Source organism: Falco cherrug, chromosome 3 (genome assembly GCF_023634085.1).
Source record: "Falco cherrug isolate bFalChe1 chromosome 3, bFalChe1.pri, whole genome shotgun sequence".
Lineage (NCBI taxonomy): Eukaryota > Metazoa > Chordata > Aves > Falconiformes > Falconidae > Falco > Falco cherrug.
The window spans coordinates 78,549,294-78,567,499 of record NC_073699.1 but is presented as its reverse complement, the minus strand read 5'-3'; the positions used below and the strand labels follow the sequence as shown (position 1 = coordinate 78,567,499).

At 42.1% G+C, this 18,206-nt stretch overlaps 1 protein-coding gene across 4 annotated transcripts in view; it reads left to right on the top strand.

Moving 5' to 3' along the window:
- The first annotated feature begins 250 nt into the window (after positions 1-250).
- The window catches only part of FHOD3 (formin homology 2 domain containing 3), a 415,647-nt gene continuing 397,691 nt past the window's right edge, over positions 251-18,206 (top strand). For all 4 annotated transcript variants that reach the window (XM_055705739.1, XM_055705737.1, XM_055705738.1 and 1 more), the window contains exon 1: positions 251-815. In XM_055705739.1, the coding sequence (XP_055561714.1) occupies positions 651-815 (165 nt within the window). In that variant the 5' untranslated portion in view covers positions 251-650. The remainder of the gene's footprint in view (positions 816-18,206) is intronic.

Sequence of the window (18,206 nt, the reverse complement as noted above, 5' to 3'; positions counted from 1 at the left end):
CTGCCGCAGCGGGAGAGGCTAGCGGCCCTGCTCGCTTGCTCTTCCCCCTCCACGCGGCGGGCGGAGGCGGGGGATTCCGGGCGGGCTCCCCTTGCCGCCCGGTTCAGGACGTCTCCTCAGGCCGGGGGGAGGAGGGGGCCGCCCGGGCGCCCTTGAGGGCGGCGCCGACGGTGGCCGCGGGGGGGCGCTGGCCGCCCTCTGCCCGGCGCTGCTGGGCTGCTGTGCCGGCCGCGGCAGTCCCGCTGTCCGCTCGGCGCGCAGCGGCCGGGCATGGGGGAGCTGCTCCTGCTGCTGCCGCTGCCGCCGCTGCTGCCGCTCTGCCCGCGCCCTGCGGCTCCGGCGCCGCCTCCTTTCTCGGCCTGAAGCGCTCCCGTACTCGTGGATCCCGGCGGGGAAGGGGCCATGGGCCGCCTCCCGGAGGCGCGGCGGCTGTGAGGCGGCCGGCGCTCGCTTGGGGAGCCGGGAGGCTGCCGGCCGGCCAGCCTGCGCCGAGGGGGCTGCGGCTGGGAGGGGAGTGCCGCTCGCAGCCGGCGGCCCGCCTGCACGCAGCACCTTGGTGCCGGTGACTCGGGGGTGCCGGTGACTCGGGGGTGCCCGCTGCCCCGCCCGCGCCCCCGCCGCGCCCGGCCGCGGCGGTGGATGGCCGCGCCATGGCCACGCTGGTGTGCAGGGTGCAGCTGCTGGATGACACCGACCCCTTCAACAGCACCAACTTCCCCGAGCCCACCCGGCCGCCGCTGTACACCTTCCGGGAGGACATCCCGCTCGCCACCCAGCTGGCCGGGGTGCACCGCCTCCTCCGCGCCCCGCAGAAGGTACCGGGGGCTGGGGGCTGGGGGTGGGGGGCACTGGGCTGAGGACAGCGGCCTCCCCGCGGGAGCCCGGCGGCGGGGCGGACAGGCCGAGAGGCGGCGGGCAGCGCCTGGGCTCCGCGCCCGGCCGAGGGGCTGCACCGCGGCGTCGGGGCCGCCGGCTCCCGTGCTCCGCCGGCGCTGCCCCCCCGGCCCGGCAGCATCGGCGTCTCCCTGAGTCCTGGGGAGAGGCCGGGGGCGCGCCGGAGGGGGACCCCCGTCGCCCCCGTCTGTTCCCAAACTGCCCTGAAGGGCAGCTACTGCCTCTGCTTTAGCTGTAGCTGCTGTTCGTTTTCCTCGGGAGAGGAAAAAAAAAAACCCAACAAAACCCCACCAAACCAAAGCCCTAGCAGGGTGTCAAATACTACGTGCCCGACCCTTGCTAGCAATGTCTGGATATCTGGGGATACCGAGGAAGAAACGTGCTGTTTGAGGGCAGCCGAGCTGTGAGGATCAGGGTCGCGCAGGCGGGATCCTTTGCTGTGGTAAGGTTTAATGAGCTAGGCAGTTACAGCCAGGGCTTTGGTAAAAATAGCTGTGCGTCTGCTGCCCTTGGAACAATTGGTACTGCTGGTCCCTCTTGCGAAGAGCTGCAGCGTGTTACTGCCGTGGCCCTTGTCAAATCTTAACTATCTCTTCTTGCATACTTCTTCAAATACATATGCTGGCATATGTAGTTCTGCCCTTGAAGTCAGGCAGCTGGGCATGATCCCTGAATTTTCAGTTTTCAAAGCAATGCCATTGATTGACATAATAATAATGTCTTTTCATTATTATCTTGTATCTGCACATTAGTTCTGCAGAGTGCACCGAAGAAAAAAGGAAAAAATGCCCACTTCTTTTTTCCTTCCCAGAAGAAAACAAAGTAAAGGTTGTAAAACTTTTCTCTGCTCATTGGTGAAGTGGGAGGAAAATACTCTCTTCACCATCACTTGTTCTTGGGAGCTTGCAGGAAGATGACAAAGGGCTGTGTGTGCCCTTCGATTTAAGGATATCCAAAACCCCATTAAAGTATTTTAGAGAAAAGCTCTTGGAGCAGACAGAATTTTTGCATTTGTAGAACGGTTCCTCACATAATAGTTGCCAAGGATACAGCATCCAGCAAACAGAGCTCTGCCTAACGCACAAAACCTTTGGAAGCTCTTGGTGTGCTGGGTCAATTCTGTTTTCATGTGCTCAGTCGTCCCCAATTCAGAGGCTGGTCCCATTGTTTTCAAGGGAGGCTTTTTTTAGGAGTCAGAGCTAATTAAGGGAAAAGCAGGATGAATTCTGACACCTAATGAAGTAAATAAAAAAATAGTGTAAAATCTGGATTTACACTTAATTCAACCTAATTTTCAAGGATGTTTGACTATGTTGTGCTTTGTGTTTACTTTGAGTTCAATACTGTCTTGGCATATTTTTTTTTTAACCGTATACTAACCAAAACCTCCCCACAGTTTAGTATCTTAGGAATCACCCAAAATCCATGTCCACTTCTATACGTTTAACTCTTGCCCTGCATTTCAGCGTGCGGCATGTTTCTCAAGCTTAATTAACATTTGGGAACTGGATTTGGAGACTTTGGATGAAAGATGGCCTGTCTCTAGAGGTGCTGTAAACCTAGCTATTGAAAGAGCTACTCTGCTAAAGGCAGGTCCTGGCCCAGTGACTTGTTAATCTGAGGTTATGACTCTTGCAAACATTTTGTTTCTGCTGTTGCAGTCATGTGGGAAGGCTCATTGAAATCTCCGTACATTATTACAGTTACATTTGTTTTACAGAACCAGGGCCTTTTGTTTCTAGAATGCCTTAATTTTATCTCTTGGTCTTCTCTTAGCTTCTACAGAAGAAGAAAGGGTGTGTGTGGGGGGAATGTTGATGAGATTTGTTTACCTTTAGTAGTTATACTGAAAGCTTAGTTCTTCGTGTGCGCTTGCAGTTAGTGCTACCTTTGTGTTTGGCAGTACATCTTTGTGATTTTGTAGAGCCAATTGAGTTGTGTCACTTTTTAAGGACAGGCTTTCCATTTTCTTTTTTGGAGGTGGGGATATTCTTTCTGCAGCTTTTCCTCAAGACGATATTGACTTGGTCTCTAGAAGATCACCACATTTGTTGACTGAGAATGATTTTGCTCCATTTCTTCCAGAGATCAGGATACACTGTGAGCTCAGAGGAATGCAGCTATCAAAGCAGGGTGTAGGTTGAAATTCAGGTGTCAGTTCATGTTGACACGTTTGGGGCTTGACTGATTACCTTTGAAAATTAGTGAGCTAATGGATTGATGGTCCATTTAGTATCTATATTATGTGACTAGAGCAAAATATTTTGAAACAGACTTAAAATGTATTTGAGGTGTAAACTCCTAATGCTGATGTCTAAATCATTCCTGAAATCTTATTGGCTTTCTTGCTAGCATGTTCAAATGATCAGTGCTAGTTTTCTTTCACCAGTTTTTATGTTACCATCTTTTGACTTGGATGAATATTCACATATTCTCTGGACAGATGTGCCAGCTTGCTGCCTTCAAATCACTGCCTGGTTTGTACATCTCTTAGACAATGTATTGCTGTGGGATGTACTGGAGAGAGTGAAGTCAGTAGTGGGAATCCAGCTCACTTCAGTGGGTGTCAGATTTCGCCATTGCTGAGTTGAAATTTGTAGTGACAATGGTGTTTCTGTAGTTAATAAAATGACTTGTATATTACAAGTCATTGTAAGTTACGTATTATAAACAATTATTAAGAAAACCATTTAAAACTCAAATGAAAAATGCTTTGTGACCTGTCACGGTATGTCATTAGTAGCCTTTTTGTAACCCACAAATGTTATAGTATGACTCCAAAGGGCAGCATTTCTTTAGTCTGGTTCTTTGGAAATATAACTCTTGATTTCATAGGTTAGTTTTACTACTACTTCTCTTGAAACTTATAAGTGTACTGGAGTCTGGATGCAAGTCTAGATCTATGAAGTCTTCTGAGTGGCACTGTTTTTAGATCTTTGTGGGGGAGCGCTGTGAAGTTAGGTGACTGAATTCCATGAACACTGGCTAGGATGGTCTTTACCATGCTGAATACATTGAGTATCTGGATCACGTGGAGCACCTAAACTGGTTGCTCTGGAAGACTGACAAGGTTCTGCAATCCTTTCTTTGCTTGGAATTAGGTGCCTAATTGTTACCTCCTCCCTCATCTACACCCCCCCCTCTCCCCCCCCTCTTTCTGTGCACACAACTCTCCCTACAGCTGTATCTCTGGATGCAGCACCTTGCTGTACCCTGTTGTGCTCATTTCTGCCTTGTGTGTGTGGCAGGTATGCCTGGTACACACGTGCTGAACTGAACCCTATGGGGCAGGGCGCTGCCATCAGGAATGCCTGCCTTGGTATCCCCTGTGGTTTCAGGTACCTTGGTGCTGGATGATGACACATCATCTTAGTTGCCGATGCAATGAAGTACCACAAATTCTGTTATGGTATTTTTAGCCACACTTACAAATTATTGCTGAGTACCTAAGCCATGTTGCAGAACTTTAGTGGGTTGCTTACATTGATTTGACTACACAAGGTGCCATTTTGGATTTGGCTTTTACAGCTTTGTTTCTGAGGATTTTAGGTCTCTTACTGTCTGTTGTATGAACAAGAACTAGCTCTAATCTGGAATCTGAATTCAGACGTCCTTTTTGCCCATTGTTGTGAACTTTGGGAAAATTCAGAACTAGATCTAAATTTGTGGCTCAGGCCCAGTGCCAATAAATACGCTTTGAATCTAATTTGGTAGTTTGGGTTTGTTGGTTTTGAATTGCTTTGAGTTACTTGATACTTATGACTTGCTGACACAGGGTCGTTCAGGAGAGTGGAGATATATATATGGTCGATGTCAAGTGCTGTGCTTTTTTTAGAGGTCTTCTTCAATTATAACTTACTCATATAATTACAGCAAGCTGAGTATGTTGCCATATTCTGTTTTCACATCCCACAGCACTGTTGAGTGTTGGGGCAGCTCTGTAAGAAAAACATGTTTACAGTAATATAGGAAATCATGCAGTCTAATTTATTAAGAAAATGTAATTGAAATACTTTGTGTAATAATGGAAAACAAAAAAAAAAATATCTCACAGTGTGTATGGTATACCGGTGGTCATGGTGGAAAGGGGAGATACAGTATATAAGGGTAATTGTTTTGACCTCCTGTTCCCTCTGAGAAAACTGGAGGCAACTTCTGTGTTTAAATCTCTTCCAAGAATTTGTAATTGGGAACAGTGTCATTCAAAAAACCAGTGGTATAAGCAAATAAATCCAATGAGCACTAGAGGGATTTGGGAGTTTCATTCATAAAGAAACCATCCAGATTTCCATCTTCAGCTGCTGTGATTTAGCCCTAGATTAAAGCCAGGGCTGACACTGGGTCATGGTGTGATATAAACTGATAGCAGGGGCTGTTCCACTGGGTTGTGTCCTGGCATGGAGCTCAGCTCTGGGATTGAACTCGGTGCCAGGCTATATCCTGGCATCAACTTCAGGTTTTCTGAGAGCGAAAAACCTACCAGCTGGCTTCTTTTCCCTGGGTTTCCTTGAAACACAGTGGCATTAAGAAATGCCTTGGTGCACAGAGGCTAGGCAGAATAGAGGGTGGTTTGGATCCTGATCCTGCTGGAGGTAGCAGTAAGTAGAGCAATCATTCTCTGGAGAGAGTACTTTTGGGTTAGTTGTTATGCTCTTCATGGGACCTCAAGAACAGAAGATGGAAACTAGAACATCATCATTGTTCCAGTGAAAATGAACCCACAGGCAGGGAAATCTTCTGCAAGTGTTGCTGCTGAGGACTGGAGAATATTTCAGTTGAGGGCTGTCAAGATGTCTAGGTCTTTCATATTTTCCCTGAGGCATGTGGATATCAGGCCTCTTTCTCATTCTTTGAGAGAAGGGGGGATTTAATACAATGGTTGTTTCCAAAGTGTTCTGGATCCAGCCAAGTATTTCTGGAGCTGACAAAATCCCATGCTTCAAGAGATTGCCCCTGTAGTGGCTGTGTGTGCTTGAATTTTCCAGGGAAGTATTGAGGAGGACAGAGGGAATAGGATCCAGCTCTGTCTTCTGGCTTGAAAGCACAAACTGCATCAGTCCTGTGTGAAACACAGTGGTTCTGTGGGAGTGCAATGTCCGCCCGAAAGCACAACTGTGAAAAGGTGCCCAGTCTCCAGCAGCTTACTGTCTTCTGTGGTGTGGGCCTTCAAAGGAGCGGGGATACCGTGCAGCAGATACAAAATAACTGTCAAATGCTAGGCTTTATCTCCGGCAGTTTAACCTAAGAGGACTTTGAAGTTCTTGCAATGTTCTTCTGACATGTTATAGTTCAGGCAAGCTATAGTTCAGTTCAGTTGTTTGATCTAGGCTTAAAAGCTGTATTGAAAAAGCAGAGGAACAGACCTATCCCAGACATCTAATTCCTGAATCTGATGCTTCTCTCTTGCAAGTCTCTCAGTTTGGTGGCTCATAGGTCAAGAGTCTTTCTAGAGCTCAGTGTCAAGAATGATGGGAGTGAGCCTGGTGGTAGTTCTCAGGGTACCGCTACATTTTGAAATTACAGATTGGTTAGATGCAGCCTCTGGAAACTTGCATCACCATGTGTTTACTGGAGGTCTGTAATCAAACAAAGGAGATGAATAGAAAGAAGTTAGTTATCGTACCCCAGGTTCATACTTGCAGTTGCAAATTGACATTCTCTTTCAAAACCAGTTGTAGATGTCTCCCTTTATTTCAAATTCTTCCAAAATTTTTATATGAAGATTGCTAATGGCTCTAGTGAGCAAGAGATTAAGATTATTTCAGTCTATATCTTCGCTGGTGCAGGAATGGTCAGACAAAGATGTGAGACCTGGCACATTGCAATCTTCTCTTCTTCCTGTGCTGTCCTAAATAAGAACAAGAGTTCTAAAAACTTTCAGGAAGAGTTTTCTCTTTCCAGTGTTTGCACAGCTGTCCTGTCTTGCCAGTAATTGGGATCTAAATGAGAGTCTCTTCTTTCTCTCTGATCTTGCTCACCAGATTGTGAGGATGAATATTACAACCCTTGTACAACTGTATGCAAGGCAGCCAGGCTGTAAGTTGCCCATCCATCACATTATCACCTATAATAATGCTACTTAGTTTTACAGTCCACTTCTTTAACCAGAATTCAGCCAGGACATGTAGGTACCTCTACTCTTTCAAACAGTGTCATATATTTTTTGGTGACACTGAGTGGTCTGGGTCTATACACCTTCTTTGGTAAACAGTGCTTCAGTAGGCTGTACCCCTGTGCTAAGATACTACTTTATTACTGGCTCAGAGGAAGGAGTGCCAGTTACTACGTCTCTGTCATCACTTTCCACACCACCTGGATTGCATTATATTAACTTTATATTGTATTACAATTATTAGTAAGATGGCAAGGAATGTTGTTACATATTTTTAGCAGAGGAACAAGTTGGGACAAAAGTAGCAGTGAGCTCTCTAGTAGGCCCAGCTCCATAGAAACATCTGCAACCACCTGGCATATGAAACTATTGAAGTAAAGGTGAGTGAGACTTGAAAGTTCACTTTCCACATGTCATCAGCTTAACACATATATATTAAAAAAATGCATTGCAGTTTCCAATTCCAAACACTTAAAAAGAAGTAATTCTGTCATCCCCAGCATTTTAAGAATGCTATAAAAGAAAAAAAAAAAAAAAAGGCTTAGACCTTTTCCTTTACTTTCAGCATGACTACTTGACTTTAGTAGTCATATTGCTAAACTGACCCTCTGTTTTGTGATGTTGATTTGAAATGCAAAGTCCTGGAAAATTGCTAATTTTGATCCCAGGATGCCTAGTCACTAGCTAAACAAGAGCAATGTATTATTATTAATCTTTTGGTCATGATTTTACATGGTAGTGCCGAGTAGGATGAATAGCAAAGAGTGGGGCGACTAGAAAACCAGCTTCATCTCCTTTTAGTTCTAGTTCTAGAGTGGCTTTTAAGGCAAAGTATGTATACTTGGAAAAATATGATTTGGACAGGCATTGCCTTCTGTTTACTCACATATCTTACATAACTGTTGATATCAGGAACATGAGAAAAAGCTGCATAAATAAGTTGAAATATAAAGTCAAGTCAGGTGCATGTTATTACATGCAGCAGTGGGGGTGTGTGTATGGTTTGAAGCGGTATGGTCATCAGCCACACAAATAGTTAGCTGTATCTTGTGCTTTGTGTAGGTAAACCAGTTGTATTGCTTTAACTCTATTGATACAGATAAAGCAATTTAATTTTCCTCTTGTACATAGCATGCCTGATTATGTTGGATTAAAATGCACTTACAGATACCATGTGTTTCCTTATTTAGGAAAGAAAGTTATGCCTTCATCTTGGTTTCTGTGCTATCTTCTTTTAGAAACTACAGTCTATGCCAATTAAAAAACATAACTATAAGTAATATCAATTAAAAAATAAAATATGAGACGTTTCAGCACTGTTCTTTGAAGCTAGTTACCTCAGATTTACTAATGAGCCCTTCAACCTTTGTAAGTAAAATTGAGAAAATAAGTATTTTCTTTAGGATTGTAAATATACTGTTGCAGCCACATGCAGCAGCTTCAGCTGCTGGTGAGCTGCCTGGGGATTTTTTGTCTAGCTTTTTTTGGTGGTTCTGTTATCAGCAAGGAGATGAAGTTCCTGGCCTCTCTCTGGTGGGGCTGCTCAAAGTGTTTGTTGTGAACCACGTTTGGGGGTTGGCAGAGGAGGCAGCTCTAGCTGTCATAGCTGTGCCAGCTAGGTTGCTCATCCAAGGCTCACACGCAACGTAAGGCTAGTTGCAAAAGCCCATCCTGTCTGTTTTCTTATTTCATTACTACAAGGTTATTTTACAGCAAGGTTTGCAAGGAAAGAGTATAATAGCAGCGTGTGCAACCAACAGGAATCTCATCCGTGCTAGTGAAATACCAAGTGGGGACTCATGTCTGGTTTTTGTCAGGGTGGAACAAAAAAAAAAAAAAAAGAAACAAAATTCTGAATTTTCTCTAAAGCACCAGTGATGACCCCATTCTAGCTCTGGGGTAGGTAGACATAAATAGACTTCAAATACTTGGAAACACTTGGCATTTTATGGGAAGTGGAGAAATCGAAAGAGCTACATCTCTACCCTCTGTTTATGACCATACTTCAGCAGCTGTCCCTGGAACGTGACCTTTGGCTCAGCACACAAAGAGTTGTGGGTTTTTTTCTCCTTCATCTGTAGCATTGTGAGGGAGTTGGCTTGCAAAAATCTTGAGTCCTCTGCTTTCTTTATGGGAGGTCTTCGTGTCTCTGGTGGGGGAGACCCTCCCAGGTTTAGCAGGCAAAGAATTAAGGGTACCTGTTGAGCTTCATTCTTTGCACCTGAGAATTGTAGCAATCCTGCAGGGCCTGAGCAATTGAAGGCAATGAGTAGCTGGAGAAGAGGGAATGACCAACAAAGGGGAGAAAGGAAATGGTGTTGTTTTCTGTGACCCTTGGAAGAAGGGGGAGATTTCTGAAAGTGAGTTTCATCTGTGCTGCCCTATTTCACAGGTAGTTTTGTGTTGGTTTTTTTTTTTTTAAAAAAAAAACTTGGTCACTTTCAAAAGGGTGCAAGGACTGAGGGCCTGATAGTGGTGAGTTCCAAGGAAAGGAGGTGAACTGCAGGCTCACCTGTGTCTGGTTATGGAAGTGTGTTTGTCCTAAGGTTAGTGCCTTCTGAATTTTAAAAGCTTCCCTCATGAGACACGTTTTATCAAAACTTCTTTTTTAGGTGTCTTTATACGAAACTGCAATGTGGTTTGGAAATGGGTGTTTTTTGAAAAACTGTGCCTGAGGAAGAAAATGTACTGGTAAATTATACCATTTCTGCTTTTCAGTCTTTACATGTGTTTCTTTTTTGTTTTCATTATTCTTTATTTCAAGTATTCTGTATCATGCTACTAGTTGACTCAAGCTTGAATTATAAATGCAGAAGCCTGTAACTCTCCAGTGACCACAAGTAGGGTAGGCAGGCTTTATTCACAAGTGGAAAAGCAGGGTGTAAGTAAAACATGGTATTTTATTTCAGACAGACGTGATTGATTTAACCTGTCTTAATATTCTAAATGATTAATGTATTGCAGTGATCATTGCTGGTCACAGTTGAAGGAGTCTCATTTTACTGTGAATTTTGTGTTCTGGTTTGATTGTAACATATGAGATGTTTTTTCTCTTGTGGCTGTACAAGGCAGAAAGCAATGCAACTTTTCTGGATTTAGTATCTGCTGTTTTGTTTGCCTGTGACCCATGCATTCCCTTCCTGTCTTATGCAGCTTTCATTTTACATTGCAGTACTCCTCATTATGTTTGCGTGTGTCCCCTTTCCCCACTTCTGAGCAGAAGCAAGCTTGCATTATTGAAAGTAATGCATTTAGATTTGTTATGCTTGCCTTGCAGATGATAACATGTTCTTGCTTAGATCAATTGTTGCTTTTTATAGCCTAATGAAAAAGTTAGCGTCTGCAGTATTGTTTCAGCTGCTGTATGGTGGGTTATTCTGCCTTATGTGTTACTGCAGTTAAGAAGCTTCTTCTAGATGGAATTTTGGCTTAAGAAGGAAAATGAGCCGTTTTTCTGATGCAGCTGAATGTTGTCGGGTCAGTGTTAGACAAAGATCCTGATCTTTTAGAAGCTAAAGGAGTATAGTTTCTGAGACCTAGGCTCCAGTTCAGACGTTACAGAGTTATGCTTTTAGGGTTCCTGTCCTCTTAAAGGACTTTTTTTGCTTGGTTTTGAAATGTGGACAAAAAAAAGCCACCAGTTATGAATGAATTTATGCTAAGGCTAGGGTATGCCCATATCTTTGAGTTTCTGAACTTACTGTTAAGATTCTCAGAGTTCAGTTTTTCTGGTGCTTTTATTTCACTTGCTGAAGAGAAATGATCAGCACTCAAAAAAGTGCCTTTTGGAGAAATGACCACCTGTAGTAATTTTGAAATCTGGAAGCTTACGATAGTGGAGAGAATTGTCTCAGGATGCAGATATTCTTTTATAATTAGATGTGCTTTAACTTATAAGTGTGCTGAGCTTAGAAGTCTTCAGAACATGTACGTGTCTGTGTCTTTATCTTTTATCAAGTGGTCTGAAGGAAGCATCTCCTAATGCTCACCCTTACAAAGAGGAAGACAATACTCTTTAGGCTAGTAAGCTGTATCAAAAAAGATTAATAGTCTTGGGAAACTGGTAATGAAACACAACCTTACGCTTCCTCACATCACTGATTAACATTCAGCTCCAGTTTTAGTGTATGAGAGTCATTACTGTTTGATAGATCATTTAGCTATATCCTAGAGGATAAGCATTTGTGGTGTCACTTTTTTTCTTGGTTTTGGTAATCTCAAAACATTAAGTCCTATAGGTCCTATGTCTGAATCTGGCTGTTACGCAGCAAGATTATTTTTTTCTTTAACTTTTTTTAAAAAGTCTGTATAGTTGCAGGGAAAAAGCCTTGAAAATGCGACTCCTGAATATTAAAAAGACAGAGAGAGTTTAACATTTTTAATTAAAAGTTAACACTTGCATATATAAAAATATTGCTTGATGGAAAGAAGCATAAAAATATTTTTCTTTTTTTCAGTGTTACAAAAGACAGGTATTTACAAGCATCCTTGCAAATGCTGTTTTAAAACAGGTACTGTAACTGCTGCCTTGGCACAGAAGCTCGGGAGCATGCAAGGTGAGGACTGAGTTGTCTCCCTATTGGCAGTATTTTCGGGGCGGGATTGAAGTGGGCTGCTTTAGCTTTGTCAAAGCTAAGTCGCTTAAATAGCTGTCAATGAAAGTAAAAGGATATTGATCTCCAAGATTGCCAAAATGTTGTCCGTCTTTCATGAACACTAAATTATATTGAAAGGAATTGTACTAAAACTGTCATTTGTTTTAATGTTTTCCTTTGTGGGCTATCAATCAAGAAGGCAAGATGCCAGTGTATGCTCTGCCAGTAAAGACATCCACTAGCACATGTCTGTCTAGTGCTGCTCCTCCCAACGTTGGCTCCAGTTTACCATCACGTTCTCTCAACGTGTTTCAACATGTAAATGCATTGGCCGATATACAGCAATATGGCTGCCTTGGGCTTTAATCTTGGCCATTTTAAGAGTGCTGATTGAACTGCAGGCTAGAAATAGGCTTTACTCGGACATGCTGTATGCTGTCAGCTGTGTGCTGCTTGGGCAGTTTGTTGGTAACACGATATAATTAAAAGTTGGCAAAGGAATAGGTGGAACGCTGTCCGGTGATTTCTAGGATTTTATGCTTGAAGAATGCACCTCCTTAACTTGATGAAGTTGGCGAGTATAGTTACACTTCAAATAAGTAACTTATTGCATTGTTCTTCGATAGTTCTGGTAGGCTGCTAAAAGAATGCCCTTGCTTTAAAACTGTTCTTTAGATTGATGTTGCTTCTGTGGGAAAGTCATTGGTAATAGACCATAGCATTTGGAAATCATTACTGCTAGGTGTGATCTGAGTGACAAAAAGGAGATTAGAAATATTTTTCAGTGACGTGTAAGCTGAGCTATATTTACTTCCTTTATGTTGTTACGGTTTGTCACTGATATTCCCTCAAATACTTCAGAAAGATATATTCAGCTGACAAGGGGAGAATAGCTTGCTATCTCGTGAGTAGTCATCAGCTAGTGTTATTTTAAGAAGTCTCAAGGGAGATTGATTAAAATTATGCTCTCATGTTCTTCATCCACCAAATTAGATTTCTTGAAATAAAACCAGTAATCTAAATGTCTGAGATAATTAAACACCAACTTGTAAAATATGGTTTGGAGAAATATTCAAGTGGGGAAAAAAAAAAAAGCAAACAACCAAACAAACCACACGCACACCTATACCCCCAAACCCTCAAAACCTTTTTCCTCAGTGAATTCTTCTGAAGGAACCAGCAAGGGATGCAGGCTGCCAGGTGCTCAATCACTGTGTTTAGATGTTAAAATCAGGGAAGTGAAAACAAACTACAAACAATTACTGTAAAAATATTACTTTCTTGGATTATTGTGTGTACACATAGACGAAATTAAAACAATGTTATACCTACCTTTGTGCTCTCATGTTGGCTATTTGTCCACTTCTAAATAAGTCAAGTCAAGACCAAAGTGTGTTCTCTATGTCAGTCAGAGGAGGTTAATATTGAATTCGTGCCTGCATGTTATTTTTTAACAAGCTGGCTGTTTGACAGTTTTTAAGAAAAGTGACTGACTTTCCATGCTGCATTTCCATGTGGTTACTAATAATTTGTATGATTTGAGTTATTCCTGAAGGCAGATTGCTAAAAGAACCAAAGGCTGATGGAGTTGAGGTGATTGTATGCAAGAAGAAAAAAAATAAAAAGCGTGAAGGTCTATAAAGTTTCCCTGGCCTAGAAACAAGAATACAATCATGAGCAGGTTGTTAGCCAAATTCAGTATCTCTTGTAGACTGTGCTTTGTCGGTTGTAACTGTGTGAATAGGTGTTATGCCAAGGTATTTTGCAGAAGAATCTAGGAACTGAAATCCTTGTTTATTTTCAGGTATCTCTGTTAAATATTGATAGGATTTATTGTGAGAAATTCTATTTGGCTGCTTGGGGAAGTTTATGAGTGATTTGGCATGAGCGTTCTTACCAAAGTCCGTAACAGCATAGTTGTGTAACCTTGCACCTGTCCTACCAGGGAATTTGACTCTTATATTTGCTGCTGCGGTGGAACCAATTTTGGCTTGATTGTAAAGCTGTCACCACTGGGCAATGACCTGAGTGTTGCTCTTATTAGTTCACCTTTATGAGCTACTATTTGAAATGGGAAAACCTGTTTACTTAATCAGAAGCTAATTACTGTGTGTAGTTTGCTTTTGTTGTGGAGAAGGGAGGTGAGCACAAATCCCCAGCCACAGAACGCTTGTACAAACATATTGAGGTGTTTGGGTGATTACAAAGGCCTGCATAGCAAAGCAGTGTTTGTGCCATCTCTCATTCAGTATTGCAGCCTGCAATGTAGCAGAAGGTGCAAGCTCAGTTTACAGGTAATGGTGGTTTGTGAGTTGCTGTGAGTCAGCCTCCAGAAGAAGACAGATTTTGGTCATTGATAACTACTTTGTTAGTCTTGATGGATGAAACTATGGTGATGGGTATTTTGTGCATGGAACAACTGTCTTGAGTAACCAGGCCTGCTCCTTTCTTCCACCTTGGGTAACAGTGGAAGAAACCTTGCCTAGGGAAAGGCTGTACATGTTCAAGAAAAGTGCTTATTTTAAACCTGGAAATAGTATTGTAATTTCTTGGTTCTCAGAAGCAGTTTCTGGAGGGCCACCTATGAAAAGGGTGCAGCCATAACGTGCAGTGCTAACGAAAAGATAAGCTGGTAATGAAATTACATTTAAGTTGTATGTTGCAACCTAATGTTGAAAGCTTTGTGTACTCATGGCCATATTAAATTTGGGGAAATATGTATTGCAGAGATGCTTGCACTGGGTAGCATCAAGCTGACTTGCAATTTTTTGAGGTCATTAGATGAAGAGCTTCTGTTTGAATTTGTTGAAACCCCTATACACAGAAGGATATAACTGGTGGAGCTACTAGTCTAGTGCAAAAAAAAAAAACCCGAACAAAACCCTTGTAACAAAGGCAAAGCCTACCTTGCCCTTGGGTGCACATGTACATTTGTGGCAGAATGGGGAATGCAAAATAAGTGTTCCCTTTCCTGTATTAATTTTTGGGCAATAGCAATTGCTTCTTTCTAGAAACATGAGAGGTTTGGAGCCTGGACCATTGGCTCTTTGGGCACTGGAGCATGTGGGTGGGCGAAGGAGAGTAGCATTTGGGATTCCAGGAGAAACTCTTCAGCTGAAGGTCTCTTAATGGCAAAATTGGCATGAAGTTTAAATACCAGTGTTGCTGCTGGCAGATTTTAGAGTTAACGTTTTGTTTATGCAGCTCTCCTTTGAGAGTTGTGTTGTGCCCTTCACATAGTCTCTTAAACCTGTACGAAACAAACCTGTACAACAAAGGCTAATGAGCAAGCCTTTATTGATGCCTTGTTTTGTTCTTGTCCAGGAGAAAACACGTTTATACTTACTCTGATATTTTATGATTTGGGGGCAGGGGAATTACTTTGCTGTCTTTAAATTCTTCAAGCTTCTCTAAGTGAAAATAAGTTTCAAGTAGTATGTCTATTGCTTGGAACAAAAAAAGAACAAAAAAATTAAGTCTTTCCAGCTTCCCTGAAGTAAATGTTAAACTTGCACCAGCCCCTGAGAAAACTTTCATAACTGACTTCACGAATGAATTGGTGTCCAGCTATTTCATTAGCCTGGAGGAAAAGTGATACTTAGTCTCATCAGTGTTACAGCAGCATGTGTCTAAATTTGCTGAGGAAAACAGTGTCTTTTTAATGTATCTTAGATTACACATTTAAATTATGGTTTTAATATATTAGTTCAATGTAAAATGCCCAGTTAGAGAAAAAAATAGTCCATTTGGATACAGTTTTACTGCACAAGTGTAAATCTCAGGTTTGAAAGTAGTTAGTTGGACATTTGTTTGAAAAATTTTTGGGATGAAAAGTTTTACAGAAACTGTCTTAAGCGGTTGATTTGGAAACAGAGTTCTTGCCAATATTCAGTCTCCTCCTTTGCCTGAAGGAACCGGTATCTCCATTTCTCACCTCGCAGGAGAGGGCTGTCACTGTTAAATGCAAGTGGACCATTCCATGTTTGTATTAAAATACAAATACAATGTACAGGACAGTGGTGATGTTTGACAGTGACACAGGCTGCGATCACCCTAGTTTTGGCATGTTGAATTAGGTAGTTCACACAGGGAGGGTGTTAGAGACTTGCCTTTGGGATGTGCTTTTTAAAATGGGCTTAGGAGCCTTTTATCTATTATGTTTCTTATTAGATTTCTAGTAATATTTGGAATAGTGTTAATAAGTAGGAACTCAGTTTAAAAAAATAGTATAAGTTTTTGCTATAGTAATTTAAGTCATCTAAATTGGAAAAAAGTAAAAAAAGGAACACATAAATAGGAACCTTAATAAAAATATCACATTAATCTTACTGTTTGATTTTGGAACAGATTTTTTGAGTCACCATCAATGTTTTTGGAGAAACCATAGAAAATGAAAGATGGGAAGACATTTCCTTGAAAAAATACTTGTTGTTGGAGGAACACACCATGTTGGCCTATGTAGTGAGAGACTCTTAATGTGTAAGGTGCTTTCAGCACAAAAATATTTTAGTTAATTTTACTCTTACTTAACCAGTGTGTAGTGGGTTTGTTGTCAGAGGTGAGGATATTTTCTTTATGCTCTTGATGACGGAGTGCCAGCTAATACTTTGACTCTAGGCCAGACCTTAAAATAAGTAATTTTGTTATTTTCCTGTGTGTCTCCATAGCACAGTGATGGATGACTGGCATTTGGAAGCCATTTTCCTACTTGCTTAGCTGTTGCTGCTGAGGTTTTCTAGATATGGGTCAGAGGAGGCATTTTGCTTGGAAGTTTGAGTCATCTGAAGTGGATCCACTGGACTAGTGGGCCATGAGTATGGCCTTAATGTGCAGCTCAGCTGGACTCTTGAACGTTATTTTTCCAAGAGCTATTTGTAGTGACGCAACAGCTTAAGAAGTAAGTTTCTATAGAGTACTCTCCTTGTGTAAATTACAGTAATTGTTTTATTATCCAAAACGAAGGTGGTACTTTCAAACATATTTTAGATATTATTTGATTACTGAATGGACACTTAGTGCCTTTTGAGCACAGCTGATGCAAATCCTTTATCCTGTTTTTTCTTGTGATTATGTAATTTTATTGTCTATTGCTGCTTCATTAATGTGCTTTGATCATGCTGTCAAATTATTCAGTGTTCATAATATAAGACTAAACAGCTCACGGTTTGTACTTGCTTGTTGAACTTGATAGTTCTGCTTTTTCTCCTTCCTTGAAAAAAAAAATACACCCTACTTGATATTGGAATGGCTTTTTTGTCACAAGCTGTCATTTAGGCTTGTATAACAGCCAGCCAGCAACTGCTATAGGCTTTGCATGGATTTTTTTTGCATTTTTTAATACTGTTTTAGGTTTGCAAGCAAATGAAATGTTACTGAAAATTATAGAGCTATGTGAAGCTTAATGTATTTAAGGGTAACTCAGTGGAGTGGCTTGTAAATCAAAAGTACTCTCAGCAAAAGTTTAACCATAGATAGTGATGAATATAGATTCCCTTCTCATAGCATCCTGCTGAGGTTTTGGCAACCGCTATGTCCTTTCTAGTCAAAGGAAAGTTTGTTATCATGACTCCGTTGTTAAGCAATCAGGGCTAACCCTTCAGGAATGGGAATTACTGAATGGTGTGATTCCACTCTTTGGAAGATGATCATAGTGTACCAAAAAGGTCTGTGACTGGGGAAAATAATCTCTTGAATATTTTTTCCTAAATGTACCACTGTTCTCAAGTGTGACTTGTGTCACCTGATGTTGAATTCCAACCAAGGCTATAGCAGGAGGGAAGCAAGGATGCCTGGGTTAGCCCCTGATGTGTTATGTTTTCATTTATATGCTGAGGTGCTTTTAAATGCCTTTCTGCAATGTGACCCTGTGTGCCCTAAAGCTATGTAAGTGTTGTTGTTTTACGGATTCAGTTTTCTGGTTTGGTGTCTCACCAAACTGAGTGATTGAGAGCTTTTTCTGTCACCGTCTCTTGGACAGTTGTCTTTGCTTAGAGGGCACCCTGCTCCCCCTACAGCTTACAGGGACATTAAGGTGCATGAATATCTTTTAAAATCTAGACCATGTCAGTACTAGGGATAAAAAAAAATTACTTCATATGCCCAGTGGCTGAAAACTTTAATCCACTGATGCTTTAGTTCTCCAGAAGAGCCAAAGGTCTCACTGGTTGTGGCACGGGCTGGCCTCTGACCAGCTCTCCTGTACAAATTGACAGGTGGTCGCAGGGGACCACATCAGGTGTTCAAACCAAAAATCAAGGTATGAAGTGAGTCTGCTAAAATTCATGTGAATTAAAACACATCAAACAAAAATGTAGGTGTTAGTTAGCTTGATGTGGCCTTATATCCTTGTCATGTCGGCTATCTTCTCTTTGCTGCTGGCTCTGTCTTTATAGCCTGGCACAGTTTCTCAGTAGCAGTTTGATTGTCACCTAAACAGAGGTTGAGGTGGTTGCTGCTCTCACCTCTGCCTGGGCAGCCTGTGGTGAGGCTGGAGTTGATTTTAGGACAGGGACTGTCTGTGCCAGGACCCACTAGCCTCCACTGTTGGGGCTTTTTGGGGGACTGTGGTCGCAGCCCATGTTTCTATGTTGAGTGTAGCAAAGGAG